The sequence below is a fragment of the Toxorhynchites rutilus genome, chromosome 3, assembly GCF_029784135.1.
Source record: "Toxorhynchites rutilus septentrionalis strain SRP chromosome 3, ASM2978413v1, whole genome shotgun sequence".
NCBI lineage: Eukaryota > Metazoa > Arthropoda > Insecta > Diptera > Culicidae > Toxorhynchites > Toxorhynchites rutilus.
The window spans coordinates 297,262,335-297,285,694 of record NC_073746.1 but is presented as its reverse complement, the minus strand read 5'-3'; the positions used below and the strand labels follow the sequence as shown (position 1 = coordinate 297,285,694).

Below are 23,360 nucleotides of genomic sequence, written 5' to 3'. Positions count from 1 at the left end.
AAAGTAACAACTACATAACATTCACCATGCCAAATCTGTGTTTACAAATGTCACGAGACAAAAAGTTCCTTGTCTGGGATGCAAGTGCATTTGTGGACTGAGAAACGAACATTTGTTACTTTCGGGACCATGAACCAGCAAGTTTACCAGGAGGAGTGCCTACGGAAGAGGCTACTGCCTTCTATGGGGCAGCATGAAGTGGATAGCCTTGTTTGGTCGAACTTGGCAAGCTGCTACTACTCAAAGTCCTCCAAACAGTGCTGGAGCAAAAATGGCGTTATAGTGGTTCTCAAGGAGATGCATCCGGCCAATATTCCGGAACTAAGACCAGTTGAGGAATATCGGTCGATTGTGGAACACACACTGAATAAAAAAGGTAGAACTGCAATTAAAATCCTTCAGTTCAAGCGGAAATGGAATTTGGCAGCCAAACAAGTGGGAACAGAACTCGTGATGATAGACCGCGTACGGAGAACAGTAAAAACCATGGTGTATGGTTAGGCTGACCAAATAGTTCAGATATGAAAACGGAACAGGTAAACCAAAAAAACATATCTTTTGATATTTTTCGAGGGATTTCATTGAGTGAATTGAGCCGAGTAAAAAAAAATTTAATCAAACATTCTGAGATGTACCTGCTTTGTTCTCTACAACAAAAGAATATTTAAATGATGAAGCGACGTTGTGAAGGAGATTATGCGTTTTGGAAGTTTTGTCATATAATTTTTTTATTTTTTTTTTTTCCAATTCGTTTATTTGTAAGGCTCAATCGCATAAGCTTTGCGGAGCCGCTAACTCAAGTTTTGTTTATACAAAAATTTCATCTTAAATCTATGTTTAGTAGGTTTCGACCGATTACTCGCGGTTTACTCGAGGTTAGAGGGGCAACAATTTTTGTGGGACGGGTCAGGTTAGGGATATGGATATGAGGTATCATTGTCTCAACCGAGGGTTGCCGCACGCACTGTAGCATTGTGCATAATGACCAGGGATAGCATCTGGTGTTCGACTAGCTGTCGAGGGTGGGCGACGGTGAGATGAGGGGACAATACAAACAAACTAATAACGAAAAAGAAAAAAAACACAAAAGCATTAAATTCTTATACTAGACCGTTTCACAAACATATAGATCAACTGCATATAGCAGATGTCGCGAGTTCCCAACACGTCTCTAACAGGAACATAGGGTTGTCTTCCTTGGGCCTCAAGGGCATTCAAAAGGTACTCTCTGGCTGCGTAATTATCCGTACATTGCCAAACTGCGTGATCGATGTCATCGTAACCGTTTCCACACCGACAGACATTGTTTTGAACAAGATTTATTCTGTGGAGGAGCACATCTAGCGAGTAGTGGTTGGACATAAGTCTACTCATTACACGAATGAAGTCACGACTTACGTCCAAACCTTTGAACCACGCTCTCGAAGAAACCTTTGGAATAAATGAATATAACCACCGCCCAAGACTTCCAGTGTCCCAATCGGTTTGCCAACTCAAGAGGGAACTCTGACGCAGTAATTGCAAAAATTCATCGTATGAAATCTGTCTATCGCACCCACTTCCAAGATCTTATAAGATAACCTTTGCTAGAGTGTCCGCCTTCTCATTGCCAGGAATTGAGCAATGAGAGGGGACCCATACAAAGGTTATCTTATAAGATCTTTCGATCAGTGCACTCATCTGCAGCCTCACTTTTGTGAGGAAATAAGATGGGTGCCTACTAGTTCTCATCGACTGGAGAGCCTCAAGCGAACTGAGACTATCCGAGAAAATGAAGTAATGGTCTGCAGGCTTGTTGGAGATCATCCCCAATGCGAAGTCGATTGCTGCCAGCTCAGCAACATAAACGGAACAAGGTTCCTGCAGTTTACGGAAGGCGCTCGAATTTTCATTGAAAACACCGAAGCCAGTGGATCCATTGAGGCGAGACCCATCAGTGAAGTATCTTTTCATGCAATTGACTTTTGAGTACTTTCGGTTAAAAATACGGGGAATGTAAGTTGATCGAAGCTGATCTGAGATTCCAAGTATTGCTTGTTTCATCGACAGATCGTATTCAATTGAGGAACTGCTGATGGTGAAGTGAGCACGGTCTGGAGTAAACGATGGAAGACAAATATCTGACGAAATATAGTGGTGGTAAATTCTCATAAACCGAGATTGTATATTTAGATGAAGAATTTTTTCAAAGTTTTCAATCAAAAGTGTGTTCGTGACTCCGCATTTCACCAGTATTCTGAGAGAAAGTTCCCAGAATCGGTTCTGTAGAGGAGTTACTCCTGCCAGAACCTCGAGACTCATGTTATGCGTTGAGTGCATACAGCCAAGAGCTATACGCAGACAATGATATTGAATTCGTTCCAGTTTTAGAAGGTGACTTTTAGCTGCTGAGAGAAAGCAAAAAGAGCCATACTCCAGAATGGATAGAATAGTTGTTTTATAAAGTGTTATGAGATCTCCCGGATTAGCTCCCCACCACGTGCCGCAAATCGAGCGGAGGAAGTTGACCCTCTTTTGACATTTTTGCTTCAAATACGTAACGTGGGTATTCCAAGTGCATTTTGAATCAAACCAGACACCAAGGTACTTGAAAGTCAATGATTGGGTAATGCTTCTGCCCAAAAGCTTAAGTTGCAATTGGGCTGGGAACCGCTTTCGAGTAAACACTACCAGTTCGGTTTTCTGCGGCGAGAATTCGATCCCTAAGTTCCTTGCCCAAGAAGACAAGTTATCTAAGGAATTTTGCAATGGTCTTTGCAAATTTTCGGCATGGAGACTTCTGACGGAAACCACACCATCATCTGCAAGCTGTCTAAGCGTGCATTGTTCTGCCAAACAACTGTCAATATCTTTCACATAAAAATTATAAAGAAGGGGGCTCAGACATGAGCCTTGGGGTAGACCCATATAACTATTTCTGGAAGTTGTCAGTTGTCCAAGGGTGAAGTTCATTCGCTTTTCTGACAACAAATTGTACAAAAAGTTATTCAAAATTCCAGGAAGTCCACATCTGTCCAGATTGTCTGACAGAATTTCTATGGTAACCGAATCAAAAGCTCCCTTAATATCCAAGAATACTGAAGCCAATTGCTCCTTGTGCGCAAAGGCCAGTTGAATATCTGTAGAAAGCAACGCTAGACAATCGTTTGTTCCTTTGCTCTTGCGAAACCCAAATTGTGTACTTGATAGCAAATTATTTGTCTCGATCCATTGATCGAGTCTTCGAAGGATCATTTTCTCCAACAATTTTCTAATGCACGAGAGCATAGCAATCGGACGGTATGAGTTATGGTCAGACGCTGGTTTGCCAGGCTTTTGAATTGCTATTACTTTGACCTGTCTCCATTCGGGTGGCACAATGTTGTTTTCTAGTAGGGTATTGAATAAGTCTAGCAAGCGTCTTTTCGCGATATCGGGAAGATTTTTTAGAAGAACGAATTTAATCATATCGCTTCCGGGTGAAGAGTTGTTCGATGAAAGAAGAGCCATAGAAAATTCCAGCATTGAGAATGGTCCGTCCAGAGGTCCACTGCTCGGAGACGTTTCTCGAAGAGTATGTTGGGCTGGAACTGAGTCTGGACAGACCTTTTTAGCGAAATCGAATATCCATCGGTTGGAGTATTCTTCACTCTCGTTGGTAGATGAGCGGTTACGCATGTTGCGAGCTACCCTCCACAAGGTACGTATTGAGGTTTCACGAGAAAGACCCTCAATGAAATTGCTCCAGTAACCGCGTTTTTTTGCTTTAATTAATTGTTTCAGCTGTATTTCAAGCTTCGAATATTCCTCGAAGTGTGTGGATGTTCCATGTCTACGAAAAGCTTTGAAAGCATTAGATTTTTTCAAATACAATTTTGTGCATTCATCGTCCCAGCCAGGAGTGGCTGGTTTTCTTTTAAACGGAGCACTTGGAACTTTTCTTTTTTGTGCTTCCAGTGAGCTTTTATACATCAAATCGACAAAGAATCGATATTCTTCCAATGGTGGAAGTATATCTATTGATTCGACACCGATTGTTACCGCCGTTGCAAATTTTTGCCAGTCGATGTTCCTTGTTAGATCAAATGGAACTCGAGATGGTTCAGTGGATTGCGGGCTACACTTGATTGATATACTGATTGGCAAGTGATCGCTACCATGGGGATCATTGATGACCTTCCACTGGCAATCCAATGATAACGAGCTTGAGCAAAAAGAAAGGTCGAGACGACTTTCTCGAGCCGGAGGTTTTGGAATTCGTGTCGCTTCACCAGTGTTCAAGATAGTCAAGTTGAAATCGTCACATAAATCGTAAAAAATAGCCGCTCTGGCGTCATCATAAGGATCACCCCACCCAGTACCATGAGAGTTCATATCACCCAGAATTAGAACTGGGGATGAGAGAATCGAGACTAGATTCCAAAGATGACTACGGCTAATGTTAGTATTTGGAGGAACGTATACTGAAGCTATGCAAAGTTCTTTACTCTTTGCAGTTATTTGACACGCGACAATTTCGACGTCTGATAGAGCTGGGAGAGGAATTTTATAGAAAGAGTAGCACTTTTTGATCCCCAAAAGTACTCCTCCATAAGAATCATTTCTATCCAGGCGAATAATGTTAAAATCGTGGAAGTTGAGTTCAGTGTCAGAAGAAAGCCATGTTTCAGAGAGGGCAAATATATCACAATCATAATTTTGAAGTAAAAATTTGAACGAATCTAGTTTTGGCACTAGACTACGGCAGTTCCATTGTAGCACATTGATCATATCTTCTACTACGCTAGGGGAATTATCCATCGAATGATATGATTGATGCAAGGAGGGGCCATGAAGCAGTCAATTGCTTAAGATAAGACTTTAAAGATGGAAGCAAGGCAGAAATAAAGCTTCTGAGGGGGTCTTGAATTTTTAACGTGTTTAGTATGAAGTCCACAATGTCCGAAAAACCTATCAATCCTCGATTAGACGCGAATTTTCTACGAGAAGTTCGAGGAGCAGCGTTTTTATTTCTCTCTTCTCTGGGTAATGACGTAAAATCCTTGCTGCAACCAGGAACTGGCTGAGAAGGAGCCTTCGGATTCGTTTTTTTATTACTATTACCCTTGGAATTAGACAATCTTCCGAGGGTCACTTTAGGTTTCTTACGGTGCACCGTTGGTGAAGAGAGCTTTCTTTTTGATGATTCATCCTTTATTGAAGATTCTGGTGCAGCCGTAATATGACCCTCATCAGAATCAGAGTCCGATTCTTGAGATGACAAAACCGAAAATTGGTTTTCATCTTGAGCGGCTGATGCGGTCTTTAGCATTTCAGCATAAGTCCGCTTGGAGCGTCCAGCGATAGAACGCTTCACTTTATCGGAGTGCTGTTTGTACCTCGGGCACTCCTGTAGAGGGTGAGGATTCTCGCCACAGTGGATACATTTTTCCACTGTTTGTGTGCAAGAATCCTCACTATGTTTCTCGCCACATTTACCGCAACGAAATTTGTTGCCGCAGTGGCTAAACGAGTGTCCCAACTTTTTACAGTTGGTACAATTATAAACCCGTGGTACAAACAGGCGCACTGGGAAAAAAATATTTTCTACTTTCACATTGTTTGGGAGAACAGAACCTGCGAAAGTAATCCGAAAAGAGTGCGAGGGCTTATAAACTTTTTTGTTTTCTTCCAAAGATGCTGAATGCAGGTTTCTAACATCCAGGATCTTTACAAGATCACCTATCATCGAGTTTTTGAAAGAACCCGAAGCTTTTTTCAATTCATCGACACTCAGACTCGCGTCGGTTACTACGCCTTCTATCTCCACCTCTCGAGAAGGGATGTAGATGTGATATTCCCTGTTAAAAGCTTCGTGGTCAACAATCTTGTTGGCCACATCAAAAGTCAGTGCTTCTACACGCAGTTTATCCGGTCTCTCTTTATGTATCGAGACGCCCGAAAATTGACGCAGCAAATCTCTTGAAATATCAAGAGTTCTCAACGATTTTCCCTTGGGCCGAAAGAAAACAACCCATGGTCCCTTTGAGGTCGATTGATAATAGCGCGTCCGCGCAACAATAGCATCGGTAGATGTCATAACGGTTGCGCAAACGGTGCGCAACCGTCTATGAAAAAAAACACACACACACACACACACGCACGCGCGCTCAAAAACTCAACTTAAAACTAACTTAGACTAATAATTACCTTAAATTTAAGAAAAATATATAAATATATATATATCTAAAAAAAAAAAAAAATTCTTCCAAAAAAAAAAAACAAAATACTAATTTGCGGTGTCCGAACAACCTTGAACACCCCTATTCGAAGCTATACAACACCGCACGCTACGAGGTAAACACAATAGCGTGACGGCAAAAGTTGTTGTTGATTATACTTCTCTATGATGAAATCGATGCCGCTGGAACCAATTCACAGGTCGCCGGTCCGGCGTTGCCGGAGAGGTGCTGCTTCCTCGCTGTTCCGGGTATTAACGGCACTTATCTTGCCACGAACGGTCAAAGAAAAAAAAAACCAAAGGCACTTTGGCGGAGGGGAAAAAAAACTTCACCAGCTTCGATTTGTAGCAGAGACGCGAACAATAAGCGTCCGGCTCTTTCAACTATCGATTGAGGAATGCGCGAAACGTTTCTATGGTGAAGGGACACTGATTTGTCATATAATTTGTCGCATTTCAGATCCAAGTTCAGTTTGACAATTATCATAACTTTCATGGTTTCAACATTGAGTCGTGACTGTTCCATTGTCCACATATTGTTCATGATACGGTACTAGTAGGTAGCCACAAAATATAGAATAGCAGATTTTGGCGCGACACTGTTCCAATGTTTTTATGTAGGACTGTGTCTTTCATCAGAAAGCATTTTGCAATAAAGGGCGAACACGAAATTATTGCGACATATTCAACAGGGCATAACTTTTTTACCATTAGGTAAAAATCAACCACATTTTGCACACTTTCTCATTGATGTGTATTGTCTACATGCTGTCAAACTCGAAGTCGTGTGAACCAACGCGAGTCGAGAGAACAAATTCTTTCCAAACACCTGGAATTTCCTGACCTGTCGCACCGGCAGTTGGGAATAATGTTGAACATTCACCATTCAACCGTCTCCAGAGTGTTGAAGCGGTTCCAGGACCGGTTGACGTTGGACCACGGCAAAGGAGCTGGAAGAAAACCGGGACCGGAGAACAAAAAGACGGAGGGAAAGGTGAAGTGGATGATTAAAGCAAATCCCAACGTCTCAAGCCGTGATTTGGCTAAAACGATCGGCATGTCGCAGAGCTACGTCCAGAATGCAAAGAAGAGAGCTGGACTACATACATACAAGGTACAGAACCTCCCAAACCGCGATGAGCGGCAACAATCGACGGCTAAAACTCGGGCACGGAAGCTCTACGAGAAGATGCTGACAAAATATGGCTGCTGTGTGATGGACGACGAAACGTATATAAAAGCCGATTTTAAGCAAATTCCAGGGTTGGAGTTATTCACCGGCAAGAGCAAGTTTGATGTGGACGACAAATTTAAGAAGAAGAAAATGTTGAAGTTCGCCTCCAAATATCTCGTTTGGCAGGCCATCTGCTCTTGCGGACTGAGGAGTGAGCCTTTCGTGACAAAGGACACAGTAACTGGCGAGATCTACAAATCTGAGTGCCTCGAGAAGCGCCTTTTGCCGTTTCTTGCAGCAGCACGACGAAGCTCCGCTATTTTGGCCAGATTTGGCATCATGCCACTATTCTAAAAGTGTCCTGGAGTGGTATGAGGCCAATTCTGTCCATTTTGTTCCGAAGGACATGAATCCGCCAAACTGTCCGGAGCTGCGCCCGGTGGAGCAGTACTGGGCAATAATGAAGCGGGATCTTCGGAAGAGCAAGAAAACAGTCAAAGACGAGAAGGACATGTTAAGAAAATGGAAAAAAACTGAGAAACTGGTACCGGATGACACTGTAAAGACTTTGATGGAGGGCATCAAGCGAAAATGCGTTCAATTTTACACTCAAGGCTCCATCGATTAACTTTTCTTTTGATTTTTGAAGTAAATGTATGTATAAAACTACATTTTTTTTTAATAGCTACTTTCGCTACGAATGAATTTTAAGTATTTGCCCCCTAGTCGAATCGGAAATTTTATAGGATTTTCAAAAGTTCTGAATTTTTTCTTATGTTGAGAGATTTTACATAGGAAGAATGGAAGAAAAAGCAAACAGCAGTGCAATTTTGTCCAATGGGTGAATTCGAGCATTATTTTCGGGTTAAAAGAGGCGTCAAGGTGCAGCGTATTTCAAATTGGATGCTTTTGACAACCAGTTTGCTAGTATTTCAATAGGAATCTCATCGAGAGGGGTCTGAGTGCTTTCGATTACGCTTTGCGCTCCAAACGTATTTCGTGCTAAGCTAGATGGATGCAGAAGTGGAGGCTTAAACTACGGCACACACACATACACACACACACACACATACACACACACACACACACACACACACACTAGATTTTTAACTTCTCTGAGTTGGAAGAAATTTTCGAAGCCTCAGGCGGAACAAGATATTGCCACGCGGCAAATGAAAAACGCTGAGAATGCAGTGCATTGTTTCTAGATAAAGTCGCTTCAAGGTCCAGCATGTTTCAAGTCGGATATAATAAAGCTGTGTTCTTCGGCGAAAACTCTTCGGTAATAATGCTGTAGCTTTACGCGATCAATGCTTTCGAGTCTTGGACCCTACCCTTCAAAATTTTTTGAACCTTGTGATAACTATTTAAAATCACAATTTTCATTATGAGATGACCAATTTTAATTTCAATTGATTTTTATACGGCGTACGTATCCAATACAGTCCACCTTTTTTGGCGAAAAAAAATCATTACTCGAAATTGTTGAGACATCAATGAACTATTTAACAATAACATTTTGAATACCACTTTATAAAATCTTACTCAAAAGATGAGTTCATTATGAAAAACTGTGATAGCTCCGTTAGGAAATCCAGCCGGTATACCACGCCACGCGGCACATCCATCGTCAGCGGTATGCGATATGCATACCCAGCAGAATGAAATAATAAAAAGGCCACAGCCATGTGGCTCGCTCTCTTTTCTCACACTGGACGTCGGCTAGGGAATAAGTAGGTTAGGAATTTAATAAAACTCTTTTTTAAAAAGTATATAAACAGGAAGAGTTTCCTTACTGGCGCAGTCGGTAGGATACCCATCAGGAGGTTTTAGAAAAAAAAGTGACAAAGTGACAGCACCGAATAATCATTCTGGAGCATCGCTTGGACATCGCCCCTAGCAGAACGACAACTGTTGCCCGCCTTCTCGGGGCCTACATATCAGCATATCGAATGCTGGAAATAATCGTGTAAGTACACACATTTAATTATACTTAACTACCGAAACAATGCCAGACGAAAAGTGCAGTGAAATTGAGCAGCTCCGTAACACGGTTGAGGAGCTTAAAACAATGCTCGCCGGGGGGCAGAATGACGATCTTTATCGCCTGCCAGATCCCATCAAAAATTTGTCCGAGTTCACGGGCAACAAACGAGAATTAAACTCGTGGTTGGAAGAAGTTGACGAATTATACGATATCTTTAAAGTGAAGGGACGAAAGGGTGCTCCTGACACATTAAACATGTTCTATCTCAGAGCAATAAGAAACAAAATTAAAGGTGAGGCACGCACCATTCTATGTGCCAACGGGAATCCCAGTACTTTACAGGGGATTAAGAAAATTTTGGTCGAAAACTTCGGTGACCAAAGAGATTTTACTACTAACCTTTCACTTTTATTCCATATCCGTAAAGGTAACAAAAACAATTCGAGATTCTTTAACGAGGTTAAAGAAATCAATACTAAGTTGAAGGCTAATCTTCAAATGAACCCGCTTTCACCAAACGAAATTATCGAGATGATAACAGTCTCAAAATATTTGGACAATATAGGGGAGCCACTTGCGTCCATTATTAGAAATTCTAAACCTTCTACACTCGATGAAGCACACTCAGCAGTTATGCTTAATGCTAACGCCGAGACACGCGCAAAGGGGACGGTAAAACCAAAAGCATTCGGAAATCAAGCACACCAAAGTAAATTAAATTTTAATAAACCCCCACCGCAACAGCAACAACAACAACAACAACATAAGAAACCATATCAGCAATACAGAGCGCGGGTTGAGCATAATAATAATGAATCAAATGGAGCGCAAAGCGCCATAGTGGACAATGACTCGGACGATGACAATGACGATGACGATGACGACGAATCAGATATCGCAGTGGAATCCAATGAACTAAATTTTCACGTGGTCAGATTGAAAAACTCTCGAACTTGAATTTTATACCATACATTTACGTTTTACGACTTCGAAAGGTTATTTAAACTTTCTGGTCGACACAGGGGCAAATAAGTCGTATATAAATCCGGAACATGTCAAAACCGCTAGCAAGGTATCTAATCCTGCGGTTGTAACAAACAAAAATGGTAAATTTGTAATAGATAGCGTTGTACATGCTAATTTGTTTGCAGAATCCTTCAGTGAAAAATTGCCATACCACGTGTTTAAATTTCATCCATTTTTCGATGGCCTTATAGGCTACGAAAATTTAGCGCGCATGAACGCAATCATTGATACAACACATCATTTTTTAAAAATTGGTAACAGAGAGTACTCTTTCACAAAGTACTATCCTTCAAAAATAAATTTCCACGAGTGTCGTGAAAAACTTGGTGAGATTTGTACTACATCGAATGGCACATTTTTAATTGAGCATGAAACAGATATCAACTCAAATGTCACTGTAAATCCTGGCTTATATGTAGCCGAGGATAACAGGGCAACAGTATTTCTGTCTGCAAATGGAAAGAAAAGAAATCACAACTTAAAACCATTCGATAATGATCCTTACTTGTTGGAAGACAAATGCAGTACAGGTAAACTAAAATTTCCTGCCGATCATTTAAACAAAGAAGAAATCCGCCTACTGGTTAAAACCCTGAAGCCATTCAAAGACATATTTTTCAATGAAAGCGAAAGGTTAACTTTCACTCATGAGGTAAAACATTCTATAAACACGACTAATGAAAAATCCATCCATCAGCGTACATACAAGTACCCATACCACCTTCGAGAAATTGTTTCTGAACAGATTCAGAAGATGTTAGACAACGGGATTATTCAAGAGTCCTCATCACAGTGGACATCTCCGATTTGGGTCGTACCCAAAAAAGACGACAATTCAGGCAAAAAGAAATATAGGATCGTGGTTGACTATCGCAAGCTAAACGAAGTCACACCCGCTGACCGATACCCTATACCGGAAATCAGCGAGATCCTTGACAGATTAGGAAAAGCTCAATATTTTTCCGTGTTAGACTTAGCAAGCGGCTTCCATCAAATTGAAGTGGAACCAGCTCACATTCCCAAGACTGCCTTTAATGTAGATCATGGCAAATACGAATTCTTTCGCATGCCGTTCGGGTTGAAGAATGCGCCCGCTACTTTCCAAAGGTTGATGGACTCTGTATTGAGGAAACACCTGGGTATCAGATGTTTCGTCTATATGGACGACATCATTATCTTTTCCCCTTCCTTGGAGAATCATCTGCAAGATATCACTAAAGTTTTGCAAACTCTGAAAGAAGCCAATTTAAAGGTACAGTGCAATAAGTCGGAGTTTCTTCGCAAAGAGGTTGAATTTCTTGGGCACCTCGTTACTGTTCAAGGAGTTAAACCAAACCCAAAGAAAGTAGAGGCGATCAAAAATTGGCCAATCCCAAGGACATTGAAGGAGTTGAGATCGTTTTTGGGAACCGTATCTTACTACCGCCGATTCATACCAAAATTTGCATCCATTGCAAAACCAATGACTTCGAAATTACGCGGAAAAAGTAAAACGTTTGATGTAACTAATGATTTCGGAACAGCCTTTAAACAGTTAAAGGATATAATGACTAAGGATTTGCTATTACACTATCCAAACTTTGACGAAGCTTTTATTGTGACTACGGATGCCTCTAACGTAGCAATTGGGGCAGTGTTATCGCAACTGGTTGATGGTAAAGAGAGACCTATTGCATATCTCTCTCGAACTCTTTCAAAGGCTGAAGAGAATTACTCAGCCACTTCAAAGGAGCTTTTAGCGATATATTTTGCCGCGAAAACGTTTAGGCCGTATCTCTATGGTCGACGATTTACTATATACACGGACCATGAACCATTAACAAAAGAGCTAAAATTGACAGACGCCACTGGCAGAGTGACCCGACAACGGCTTTATCTGGAACAGTTCGACTTTCGAATCATTTACAAAAAAGGAATGCAAAACGTAGTCGCGGATGGGCTTTCCAGGATTCCCCGCATGGAACTCAATCTTCAAACGTTGGAAAGCGAATGCTTTGAAAATCACGAAGTATATGGTCCAGAAATTATCAACAAATACAAGAACCAGCTTATATTAAAAATTACTAAGGATAAGTCTAAGAGCCCACATATAATATTTAATACTTTTCCAGGTCAAGTAAGACACATTTTTCATAGAAATGGATATTCAGATGGAGACCTAACAAGGATTTTGAAGGATTATCTGGATCCAACAACGAATAACGGTATCTTTGCGCCACTCGACATTTCTTTGTCGTGCCGAAGGATAATTAATAACACATTTAGGAAGACCTTAAAAATTAACTTCTCCAATCTCAAACTTCCAGATTTGATGTCATCAGCGGACCAACAGGAATTCATCAAACGATGTCATAATTTTAACCACAGAGGATGGAAACTCACATACAGTGAGCTACAGAAATCTGTATACTTCCCAGGGATGTTATCTAAGGTCAAGGTATTTGTACAAAACTGTGAATCTTGCAAATTTGCCAAATATGAACGAAAACCGTTCAAAATCCCGATTGGTAGAAGAATTTATGAAAGACCGTTTGAAAATGTCTTCATAGACGTTTATGTCAAAGAGGGTGAAAAATTTTTAACCCTCGTTGACGCGTTCTCAAAGTTCGCGCAAATTTACAAGATTCAAAATGAAACTGCCGATGAGTTAATGGAGACTCTGACTGAATACTTTAAAAGTTACGGCCTACCAAAAATGATCCCTTGTGACCAAGCCACAAGTTTTAGAAATGCAAAATTTAACAAATTCTTACACAAACTTGGTATATCTCTTCATTTCGCGAGTTGCAGTAATGGCAACGGAATTGTGGAACGTTTCCACAACACATTGCTCGAAATGTCTATGGCGAATAGAGACAAAATAGAAAATCTTTCACTTTATCAGGGCCTAGTCTTGGTAACGACCCTGTATAACGAGACAAAGCATACGACGACAAAACTCACACCTAGAGAAATAATATTTGGAAATTCATCGTCCCTTAACATTGACGAAATCAACCTTTCGAAAAACAAAACACTTCAGACCGCTAGTGACAATATATCCCTAGACGCAAACAATCACAATTCTAAATTACCCATAATATCAAAGGACGATTTCAAGAAACTGGTAAATAGACAAGCACTAGTAAAATGTAAAGCACATCCAACGCCTCACGGACACAGATATCGACTCATAAACATCAAAACTGAAACGGACAAGACAGTGACCGACGACACAAACATCAAAATTCACAAGAAAAGCATCAAAAGATCTCCTATCTAAACCCCTCATTTATATGATCTTCCTTCCAGACTATGTCTACTACTCCAGGGCGGACACTGCGATGTCCGCATACACGATTTAAATCAAAACCCTCTAGCTGTTGTGTCATTAGGACCTGCGAGAATAAGCCATAACTATGTTAGAATTATCCACCGTGTAAATGTAAGTTCTATTGAATCCATTATTGAAAAACTGATTGTAATTGCAAATGAAAAGATAACACATAGACACATCCTGAACCCACTTATAAAATCTAAACAAGAAAAATTGTTAATAACTTTTGAAAAACTGAAAACGCCAAATATTAGACGATTCAGACGATGGGAAACCCTAGGAAAAGCCTGGAAATATATATCAGGCAGCCCGGATGCCGAAGATTTGAAAATCATTAATACCACTACCAATACACTAATTGAACAAAATAATAAGCAAACAGCAATTAACAAGCAATTTGAAGAAAGAATCAATAACTTAACAAAAACTATCTCTTTGCTAGCTACCGACTATTACAAGTCATATAATGAAACAATGGATGGATTTGAATCAGTTAATCTTTTATTTAATTTAGATGAGCTCATCAAGAATTTAGAGATAGTAGAGGAGGCTATAACTTTAGCTAGGTTTAATATACCAAGCAGCCGCCTCATCAGCCCAGAAGAAATCTTCGCAGCACAACAGTTTCTCACCAGCAACAATTTCGAACTAGATTCCTTCGGCACTATTCTGGATATCGCCAGCGCTTATGTTCTTCGAACCTCACATTCAATTATCTACACCTTAAAAGTTCCAAGAATTAAGGATGTCATTTATGAGCTACACTACATCGAACCAGTCATAACCAATGGTACACGTGTTCATCTATCTTCAAACTACTATCTAAAAGGACCCAAATCTTACCATATGCAAAATTTATGTCCTAAAACCAGAGGACTTTACATTTGCCAAGAGTCGCAGTTAGAAGTAGCAGGAGCATGCATTCAACAACTAATGAGTGGAAGTTCTGCCCAATGTATGGTTGAGAAAACGTATGGTCAAAATTTTGTAAAGAAAATCAACGACGCCAATATCGTTGTAAATGATGCAAACATGACTATGTCTTCAAGCTGTTTTAAACACACGAAAGACTTGCAGGGATCTTTCTTAATTCAGTTCTCCGGATGTACTATCCACCTAAATGGAGAGGAGTATACAAATCTCGACGCTGAAGGACCTGCAACGTCTTTTATTCCAACCACCGGGTTAAAGGTAAACGCCACTGAAATCATCAATCGTATGCCTCTAGACTACTTACAGAAACTTCATCTAAATCATCGAGAACACCTGCACAAGCTCAACTTGACGACGACAAACATACACGGAAGTTTGCGCACCTTCAAATGGATATCCTTTGGTTCATTCTCCGTTACAACTCTAATCATCCTTGGAATCATTTTCACCTTGGTCATCAAAAACATACTTCCACCATGCAATAGAACCAAAATCGTTATCAAGGGAGACACGCCAACGGGTAGTATGGAGGACATTGTAGATGAATATATTCAGAAGAAACCGAGGGTTAAGTTCATACCGCAGCAAGATAATTGAGGAAAGCCGAGGACGACTTTCGACTAAAAGGGGAGCCGTTAGGAAATCCAGCCGGTATACCACGCCACGCGGCACATCCATCGTCAGCGGTATGCGATATGCATACCCAGCAGAATGAAATAATAAAAAGGCCACAGCCATGTGGCTCGCTCTCTTTTCTCACACTGGATAGGGAATAAGTAGGTTAGGAATTTAATAAAACTCTTTTTTAAAAAGTATATAAACAGGAAGAGTTTCCTTACTCTCATAACAAGACCCCATATTATTTTTCCAAAAAAAATCCATTTATTTTTCAACAACTTTGCCGTACATCATTTTTTAAGTAGACGTCTGGATTCCAAGTTATTATTTTTGGAAAAGCCTTATGTGAAACAATTGAATAATGCAAAAAGTGATTTTTGGTATCTGCCACCATACGTACAAAGTTTTAAAATAATTGAAGAGTGCCGAGGCAGCGGTCGACTGATTTGGCGTGTAATCTTATATATAAAATACTCGTGTCACGATGTTCGTTATCAAACTCCTCCGAAACGGCTAAACCGTTTCTAATGAAATTATGCACAAAACGTTTGTTAGCCATTAGAATAGGTCGTAAACTATATTAGATACCGCTATGATACCGATTACTTTATATTTACCGTATATATACCAATTAGGGCGACACTATGCGAAAAAATATTTTTTTCTGCATAAATTGAAATTTTTTTTTTGTGTTTATTTAAATCTGGTTTCAGAAAAAAACATAAAAACCCAAATTTTCATCCTTTTAACCTCGTCCCATTTTCTTTATTTTTTATTTCGCGATTTTAAACGAAATGCGATAAACACAATATCCAAATAAAAAACTCAACAACATTGAGCTTCGTGTTCTATTTCTGTAAAATAGAAACGGAATTTTGGGTGGAATAAACACACTTTTTAAACGAAAAATATTGATGGAAATTTGCTATACTCTTTCAAATATGTTTTGTATGTAACAAAGTGACACATTTTCTACAAGTGGGTAGTGTACAAAAATTCTGACTGATAATGTTTTTTATATTATGGATAAAGTTTTAGCGGAAATGTAGTTAAAAAATATAGAAATAAAAGTTGAGTTAGGGTCAGGACTATGTCATCTAAGTATTCGAATAACATTAAAAAATAATCTGTATTCAAATGATAGCAAGGTAAAATTGTTTTCAGGTTGCTAATCGGATAGAGAGTAGATTGCTCCACAACTTCTGTTTTTGATTAAGGCAAGGTTGCCGCATTTCCATGGATCAATTAAATTTGAGTCGAACAGATTTCAGAATACAAAAGCCGATTTCGTTCAAATCGTGGAATCCGATCGACTTTCAGACCAATCGGATTCCGGAATATGGGTTAGTGTTTGATATTGTTCCCCCCAAACATGGTTCATGGCCTATGCGGTGATCTGAAGCTTTTACCGCCTTGCGTTGTAGATGGAAAACACGATCATCCAATGAAAAAACGAAGAAACGGACAACCATTGACAAACATCAGTAACGCAGACTTTGACGGACTGACAATCGTTGGGTATTACCACATTCGCCTCAGCTGAGCAAAACGTTCAATGTTTATATTAGTGTTGAGTTTCGCTGTTCAGCGAAAAGCAGTAGGGGTAGTGGGGACAAATTGGTCATGGGGGGCAAATTGGTCACCTGCTTGTTTGGTAGTATAACTATTGACTATAGATGCCGTATTGATAGTCACTTATGTTTGAAGAATCCAGGTTTGAAGGTGACTTTTGAGTCACCTGTACTTCAGTAGAGCTGTCGCATGTCAAAATACAAATAAAAACAGAAATTGCTCTCTCGATAGCCATTCGGCCGTAGTTCTGTGCGCATGGTATCTAAGGAATTTTTAATGAAATTTAGTTTATTCAATCTGATATGTTGGACAAATCATCAGTTTGGACGACTGTTCACATATTCTAGGAGAGGTGAACAGATGTTTCGTTTAATCTCAGCGATTAATTGGCATAGAAGTTATTTTCATGTTTGGGAGCAAAGTGGTCATAGGTGAATAACAACTTACAATGTTCTGTTTACTAAAGCATCACATTCTGCTCTTGAAGAAGACTCTTTTGTGGCTTTGACCCTGGATAAATATGCCGCTCCAACTAAACCAAGCTTCGTTATGCGGAACGTTATATGTTTCTTACTACGCTTTTGTATGCAAGAGAAAATGTAAATTGAGACTCTAGGTGAATAGGCCAAGCTTATGTCATGTTTGTACCTACTATAACAAATATGATTTGAATAAATTTGGACGAAAAACACGCATAAATCTATCACATTTGGCTTGATATGGGCGGGTGACCACTTTACCTCCAAGCAAAAAAAAATTTTTTCACCTTTTTTTCTAATGATGGAAAGTGTACTATTTTGAATTTTTATAGTAAAAGCCGTTTGTTATCTTGAAGAACAATGAGTTGAACTGTAATATTTTTCTAGAAACGGGAATTAAATCAGAATGTGGGCGCTAAAAATGGGCACATTCTTTAGGGTGACCACTATGCCCCCACTTCCCCTATAAAAGTCCGTGAATAAGGCAAGCAATATGGCTGTGTTTCAAATTTAGAATATCGATTTGACTACTTCTCGATTGAATGACAACGACAAAATAATGCGCCAACAAATTGGCCAGTATATCAACACCAATGAAGTTGTCATATCTTTGGTTTCACAATTCATGAACGGGACCCAACAGCCATGATTTTGGCTATCCAATCAGAAAACCTATTTTTCACTAACGAAACCGTAATTGAAAAAAATGAATATTGATTTTCTTTATTTCATTTTAAACTTTCAGATAAAAATATATTACTTTCTTTCACTTCTCATTTTATATATTAACATTATTCTTTTTTTACTTATTTACATATTTTACATCAAACACATCAGTTACGTAAATGAAATACATTGAAATAAGATGGTTTGAATGATTTGATTTTTTTTATTGTTGGCGGTCATCGTCCAAAGCGCTCAATTCCTCTATATGGCATAGCTCTTATCGCCACATATTCGTTTGATCTTCATCAACAAATGGATCAAAAACGTAAAACCATTCAAACATACTTACAATGTATCAGTTATTGTTTATTCAATTACCAAAATATTCACTAGAAACAATTTATTTGGCAGAACAACGTTTGCCGGGTCAGCTAGTCTTATATATAAAATTCTCGTGTCACGCTGTTCGTGGTCAAACTCCTCCGAAACGGCTCGACCGATTTTAATGATATTACACTCAAAAAACTTGGTAGGCATGAGAATAGGTCGTAAACTATATATGATACCGCTAGGATACCAATTACTTTATATTTGATACCGATTAGGGTGGTCCCATGCAAATAAAATCTGAATAACTTTATTTTCGTATTTTTTTGCATAAATTTGGCTTGAAAAAAAAAACTTATAACCATATATAACATATTTTCACCCTCATCTCCTTTTTTATCGCGATATATGTATTTTTATATAAACGATACCAAATTATTGATTCGTCGTTCGTTTTTTTAAACAGGACGAACTTATTTACGTTGTTCTCTTCATCTTCATCGAATTTCACCCTACACATACGCAACTCAATTCGACTAAAACTAGGAATATCGCCGGCGTGCTGGAAGCCTTTTTGGATGAGCACAATGAATTATTGAAATTATTCTAATCACACCCATGCTCGGAATGCAAAATAACAGTCACGCTATTGTCGTCAATCCTGATAAAAACCCGATTGAAGAGCACGTGTGTAGACACAATGCGCCAAAGTTACTTTAATTATCAGGAACATCATTACTCATTTTGAATTAATATTTTAATATTATGTGGTTGGAGGAGACGAAATAAACAAAAGAGTGCCCTCGATAGATTCTTAGTCGTGTCGTTTGATGAATTGGCGCAGTCAGGGCAACGTCATTCTAGGATGTCTTGAGCTGTGTCAATAATCCATGGTCAACATATTCGCAAAGGTCGAGAGCGAACGACTGCGACTCCTATGAGACAATCAACAGAAACGGATCGAGGAATGATAGCGAGACGCTATCATGAGTAACACCTACACAGCCTTTGTTTAAACGACAGCACGTGTGTTCAAACAGAAGAAATGCAGTCTTTAATGGGCTCTATTACAAAATTACACGTATTTCGTCTAACATGTTGCTGGATGTATACAAGATTTATAGAAGAATCGTTAAGTTCGGACGGTTTTCTAAGTATTTAAACAACATCGAGTAATGATTTTCATCCAAAGGGCCTGGCCAGGTAAGGGAGTAAAAAGTGCCCACAAACTAAATCACTAGCTGTATGGCAAATATTGTAAAGGATATTAAATAAGAAATTTTGGCGGTTTATTTGAACCCCTATGTGGTTTGACGTAGGATCTATAGTGAAAAACGTACTTTTTCGTTTATTTCACGCCATCCTCAAAAGATCCGAGATAAAAATTTGAAAAAAAATACTGAATGTGCATCTTATTACGGTGTATCAAGAAAAATTATCAAAAAAAATTTCATCAAAAATTATAGTACTAAAAAAATTATTCAAATTTTGAAATTTTTTTTTTGGGATTTAGAGATTCAGTAGTACTCTAATTCATATTTAAATGTGTTTCTACGACTTTTCTAGATATGTGTGTTTTTTTTTCAGATTTTTTTTTCAGTGTTGCGCGGTATCAAAAAAATTTTTTTTTTATATTTCCAAAGAGTGGTTAGGTAAGGTAAAATTGCCCCTAAATCAAATCATAAAATTGCCCCTAAATCAAATCACTAGCTGTATGGCAAATATTATGAAGGATATTAAATAAGAAATTATGGCGGTTCATTTGAACCCCTATGTGGTTTGACGTAGGATCTATAGTGAAAAACGTACTTTTTCGTTTAATTCACGCCATCCTCAATACATCCGAGATAAAAATTTGAAAAAAATACTGAATGTGCATCTTAACACGGTGTATCAAGAAAAATTATCAAAAAAAAATTCATCAAAAATTTTAGTACTAAAAAAATATTGAAATTCTGAAAAAATTTTTTAGTATCTTGATACACCGTGGTAAGATGCACATTCAGTATTTTTTTCAATTTTTTATCTCGGAGCTATTGAAAAAAAAGTACGTTTTTCACTACAGATCCTACGTCAAACCACATAGGGGTTCAAATAAACCGCCAAAATTTCATATTTAATATCCTTTACAATATTTGCCATACAGCTAGTGATTTGGTTTGTGGGCACTAAACCTTACCCGGCCAGGCCCTTTAAGCAATTTAAAATTATTTTCGTGTCTGCTAATCTGATACAGATTAAATTACTCCACGACAACGGATTACTTATTTTGAAGTTTATTTTGCACCGAGGCAAGTTTGCTACATTTCACGAATGATCAGATTTTTGAATGCAAAAGACGAATCCTGAGATCCGATCGATCCGGTCCATTTCTCTGTTCATCATAGATCTCATCTTCATCTCCACATCACACTCAGGTTCGGGAAGTTCCCACGGTCCAATGCAATACACGGTCAAATCTTCACGTATCTGCTCGATATCCACGTGGAATCTATCCATCATCGATCATAATCAAATAATTTTATAGATCGTTGGAACATTTGAACACACATGTATAGCAATACATTAGTTATTTTTTATTCAACAGTCAAAATATTCACTAGAAGTAATTTATATGGCAGAACAACGTTTGCCGGGTCAGCTAGTTACTCTATAATCCTTTAGCTTCACGAATTCTTACATTCTACAAGGTTTGTTTTCCATTTCTGTGAGTATTTGCATCTTCCGATTTACAACCGACAGGGATTCTTTGTTCCATATTTTTATCCTGAAAATTATAATTCTTTCAATCATTGTCGACTTATTAAACAAAATATGTTCATCTATTTGAACAGGATTTTTTACCAATGCTTCTTTGAACATCTGACCATTTAGAAATGAAATTTAACCTTCTAAAACCTAGCCCCGCTTTGCGACGGGCTTCACAGATGTTTCATTTAAATTAATTTAAATTATTTTCAATGTTCACTGCAATAGCATGTCCTCAAAATACTTTCATATATCATACAAACACATTGGTTTTATGCAGGCTGGTCTCTGCAAGGAGTATTTTATGTCGAAAGCCGGAGTATTTATGTTGTTATGGTATCAAAAAATTACAGTTTTTTGGTATAAACCATAACCCGCCTTGAGGCGATGCTAAACAGTTGAGCGAAAAAAAAGTCCGACTCCTGCTGAAATGTAATCTACTGAAAATAAACTTCGGATACAGCCGATGTGCAGAAATTGAGTTTTTATTTTTGTGTTTTTATAGGTATGTTTTCCAGCACGGTATGGGGACATGACGAAGTAGATCCTGAAGCCGATTTCGGAAACGATGGTGAATACTACAATGACCAGGAAATTGAAGAACAAAAAAAAAACCACTAAAAAGCTGATATTGGAGAATATTTAAATGATTCAGGCCTGCTTTCAGGACCCGGAAAGTTCACTGGATCCGCTGACAAAACTAATCCGAAGTCTACTGAATTTCGAAACATATAAAAAATCGGGCATTTTTGGAATTCTCATTTAACCCTCGATTGCCCAAGCAAGTCATTTTGACTGCTTTCAATTTCAACATTCTGACACAATTTCGTGTGACTTCTTGTAAAACTTATTAAAACATTTAAAAATAAGTTGTACAAAAAATCACTACTTTAATTAAACTATAGAAAACAAAAAGTATTTTTAAGCCTCAACAAGATTTTGTGTCCTGATGTTTACCTTTTCAACCTTTATGCACGTGTAGTCGACAGTCGGACATTAAGTAACATCGAGTAACACTGTTATTTATAAAATAAAGCAACAATTTATGAGACAGCGAGAAAATATTAAAGGTCTTAATACAACAACTTTTGTAACTAAGCCTGTGAAATAAAAGAGTTTGGAGAAAAATAAAGGAGTAAAGGTTGAGTTCGTTTTATTCAGTTTTCGAGGAATCAATTCTGTCTCATAAATGAAAACTATGCAGTTAAGTGTCAAGACAGATACAGGCAAACCTTTTTTTGTGTTTTGGGGATGGGACCGCACAAAAAAAGTCGCATAAAAAAAATCGTGCAAAACTTCACCAGCAGCTTTAAAAAATCGTGTTCGGTACACATTTTGAAAAAAAAAACTTTTTTTGTGCGGTAGATAGGGACCGCAAGAAAATTACTCAAGTCCACGCCATCCACCGTTCAATTTCCTTTCGTTTCCCTGTTTTGCGATGGGACAGTTTGCATTTTCGATTGCGCGTGGCTGTTTTGTGCTTTTGGTTGCATGTCGAAACGTGTTGCTGTTAGAAATCATGTCATGTAAAAACTTAGAAAAACTTAGGACATTTGATGAGTGGAGGGGAATGACTTCAGAAGTGGATAATTGAGACGCAAATATGCTTTTTTCGCACTGAAATGCATATAAACCGTCGAAAAAAAACTGAATGGACGATAACTTCGTGAAATATGCTTCTTTTCATACACCGCACAAAAAAATCGCACAAAAAAAACCGCACCAAAACAGGTTTTACTGTATATTTTTCCGCAAATTATTCTTTTGAAGGGAGAGGAAGAAATTTTATTTCGGAAAACCCCAATGTTTTTTGTTTTAAATCAACTCACTGGCACCATTCTGATAACATGCATCTACAATTTATGTAATGGGCATCACCATTCAGTTCATTACGCGAAACGTAGACTGATAAGAGAAATTCGCACTTCACTATGTCAGACTATTAGATAGCATCGTGGTGCTCTATTTTTTTTCTATAGCAACGGATCTATCAACCAGTGTAACTATATGCACTGATTGCCAACGACGAGGTCGAAAGCTGTGTATAGCTGAAAATAGCTACTGCATCTGCATCTCGATACGTACCACAACCAGCTTATCTCACTTATCGAGATGGATGGGCGGGTGTTAATGTCCCATTGCACGCAGCCAAACACTTCTAGATATCACTGATAACTTGCCGGAATTACTCGACGCAACGCAGAGTTCGCATCCATTCTACACAACACCTACCAATCGACTATGAAACTAAGGCAGCTTGCAAAGTGACATACATGTGTTGTTTGAAACAGATGCTACGCATTACTATCGAGATT

The 23,360-nt window shown here is 38.7% G+C and overlaps 2 protein-coding genes across 2 annotated transcripts in view; both read right to left on the bottom strand.

Annotated features, from left to right (window-relative positions):
- Positions 1–23,360, bottom strand: part of LOC129775453 (proton-coupled folate transporter-like) — a 25,173-nt gene extending 1,813 nt beyond the window's left edge. Inside the window, exon 1 of the mRNA XM_055780224.1 lies at positions 23,131–23,360. The gene's annotated coding sequence lies outside the window, so the exon portion shown is untranslated. The remainder of the gene's footprint in view (positions 1–23,130) is intronic.
- LOC129775454 (uncharacterized) lies at positions 2–17,854 on the bottom strand. Its single transcript, XM_055780226.1, has 2 exons — positions 1,582–17,854; positions 2–1,059 (listed from the first exon to the last, which is right to left on the bottom strand). Exon 1 carries the CDS (start codon positions 6,056–6,058, stop codon positions 4,772–4,774), a length of 1,287 nt encoding a protein of 428 aa, XP_055636201.1. The 5' UTR covers positions 6,059–17,854; the 3' UTR covers positions 2–1,059; positions 1,582–4,771.